The 1,705-nt window shown below is 41.6% G+C and overlaps 1 protein-coding gene across 1 annotated transcript; it reads right to left on the bottom strand.

The window, feature by feature from the left end:
- Positions 1 to 528: 528 nt before the first annotated feature.
- Positions 529 to 1,461, bottom strand: LOC113424170 (olfactory receptor 6E1-like). The gene has a single exon (XM_026685770.1). It carries the CDS (start codon positions 1,459 to 1,461, stop codon positions 529 to 531), a length of 933 nt encoding a protein of 310 aa, XP_026541555.1.
- Positions 1,462 to 1,705: the final 244 nt, after the last annotated feature.

Here is a 1,705-nt window from a genome sequence, read left to right as displayed (position 1 = left end):
AACTGGCAGAATCCCACCCCTGTTTATGCAGTTTACAACCATTGAAAAGAAAAAAATGAAGAGAATGTGAAAAGAAACAGAAGTAAGATAATATAGCAATAAAATAAACAATGAAAACAAACAGAGTAAGAAATCTTCTTTGTGATTACCAAAAAAAGAAAGATGGACAGATGGAGAACAGAGGGCTGGGGGACTGGTGTCTGCCAGCAATCCAGCAGCCACCTCCAGTATGCAACTCTCTCTTTAGACACCAGCTGACAAAGCCAAAGTCTTTAGGTCTTTTATTAATTGAGCAGCATCTACACTGATTAACCAAGGTTAAGAACTGTTCTTCAAAGTCCTTTTTTCCCCTTTCTCTCAGTCTCTCTGCCTTTTCTCTTAGTTCACTCAACTTTATCACCTGAAGGATTGAAGTATGGAATCCACACATTGTAGTCAGTCTGATGTTGGACATACTGGTCCATTCATTCTCATGTGTCTCACAGAGTTTCAGAACTGAAGGTGGTCACTTCCCTGATTAGAAGATGCTCATTTCCATCCACAAGCGTCCTTCAAAGCTGTTTTCACCTGGCTGTTTCTCAGGCTGTAAATGAAAGGGTTAAGCAAAGGAGAGACCACATTGTTCAGGACACCTACCGTCTTGCTGAGGTCCAGCCCGCCACTTTGCGTAGGCTTGACGTACATGAAAATGCAGCTCCCGTAAGTGATGAAAACTACCACAATGTGAGAAGCACAAGTGGAGAAAGCCTTTTGCCTGCTCGTCCCAGAAGGCATGTGCATGACAGCTGCAATGATTTTAATGTAGGAAATGATTGTGATGGCCAGGGTCCCCAGCACAGTAAAGGTGGCCAAGAGAAAATCCATCAGTTCCAGAAATTGGGTGTTGGTGCAGGCAAGCTTGATCAGTGGCATGTTGTCACAGAAGAAGTGATTGATGATATTTGGACCACAGAAGGGCAAACGAAATAACAGAATAAGGGGTATTATGACATAGAGGAAGCTGATAACCCAAGATCCTATTACTAACTGAGTACACAACTGGTTGTTCATGATGACTGTGTAGCGAAGGGGGTTGCAGATGGCTATGTAGCGGTCAAAGGACATGGTGGCCAGAATAAAGAATTCAGCGGTGCCCAAAATAAAATAGAAAAAGGCCTGTGAGAAGCATCCCGCAAGAGCAATGGTGGTGCTGCCTGAGGCCAAGTTAAGCAGAGCCTTTGGGATGGCAGAAGAAATAAATCCTATTTCCAAAACAGAAAAGTTCCGGAGGAAAAAATACATGGGGGTATGGAGGCGATGGTCAACCAGGGTGATGTAGATGATGAGTAGATTTCCTATGGTGGTCAAAAGATAAATGAAAAGGAGGACCCAAAAAAGGAGAATCTGCAGCCACCGGATATGGGTGAAGCCTACAAGAATGAACTCAGTTACCATGGTTGTCTTGTTCAATATTTCTGCCATTCCATTATGCGTTATTTCTGGGACAAAATCTTTAGAAAAATGGGGAAAGGTTTGATGCATCCAACCTTTCCCTCAGAACATTTAAAAAAAAATCCTTTTAAAGTTGTAGTGATCAATAAGAAGAAGAAAAAAAACAGAATTATTGGGAGAACTGTTAAATTTACATTATAGAAAATGCTAGTAAGAAAGTCTACAACTATCAGTAGAGGAAAGTGTTGTTGGAGAAACAAAATAACGCAGATCA

This window comes from Notechis scutatus, chromosome Z (genome assembly GCF_049901735.1).
Source record: "Notechis scutatus isolate UNSWTSFEM ecotype Mainland chromosome Z, rNotScu1.2, whole genome shotgun sequence".
NCBI classification, from domain to species: domain Eukaryota; kingdom Metazoa; phylum Chordata; class Lepidosauria; order Squamata; family Elapidae; genus Notechis; species Notechis scutatus.
Note: the sequence above shows the minus strand (reverse complement) of the source record. Positions and strands in the feature narration are given on the sequence as shown.

Coding starts and splice junctions, on each gene's coding strand:
- LOC113424170 (XM_026685770.1), bottom strand. CDS start 1,461: ATGGCAGAAATATTGAACAAGACAACCATGGTAACTGAGTTCATTCTT.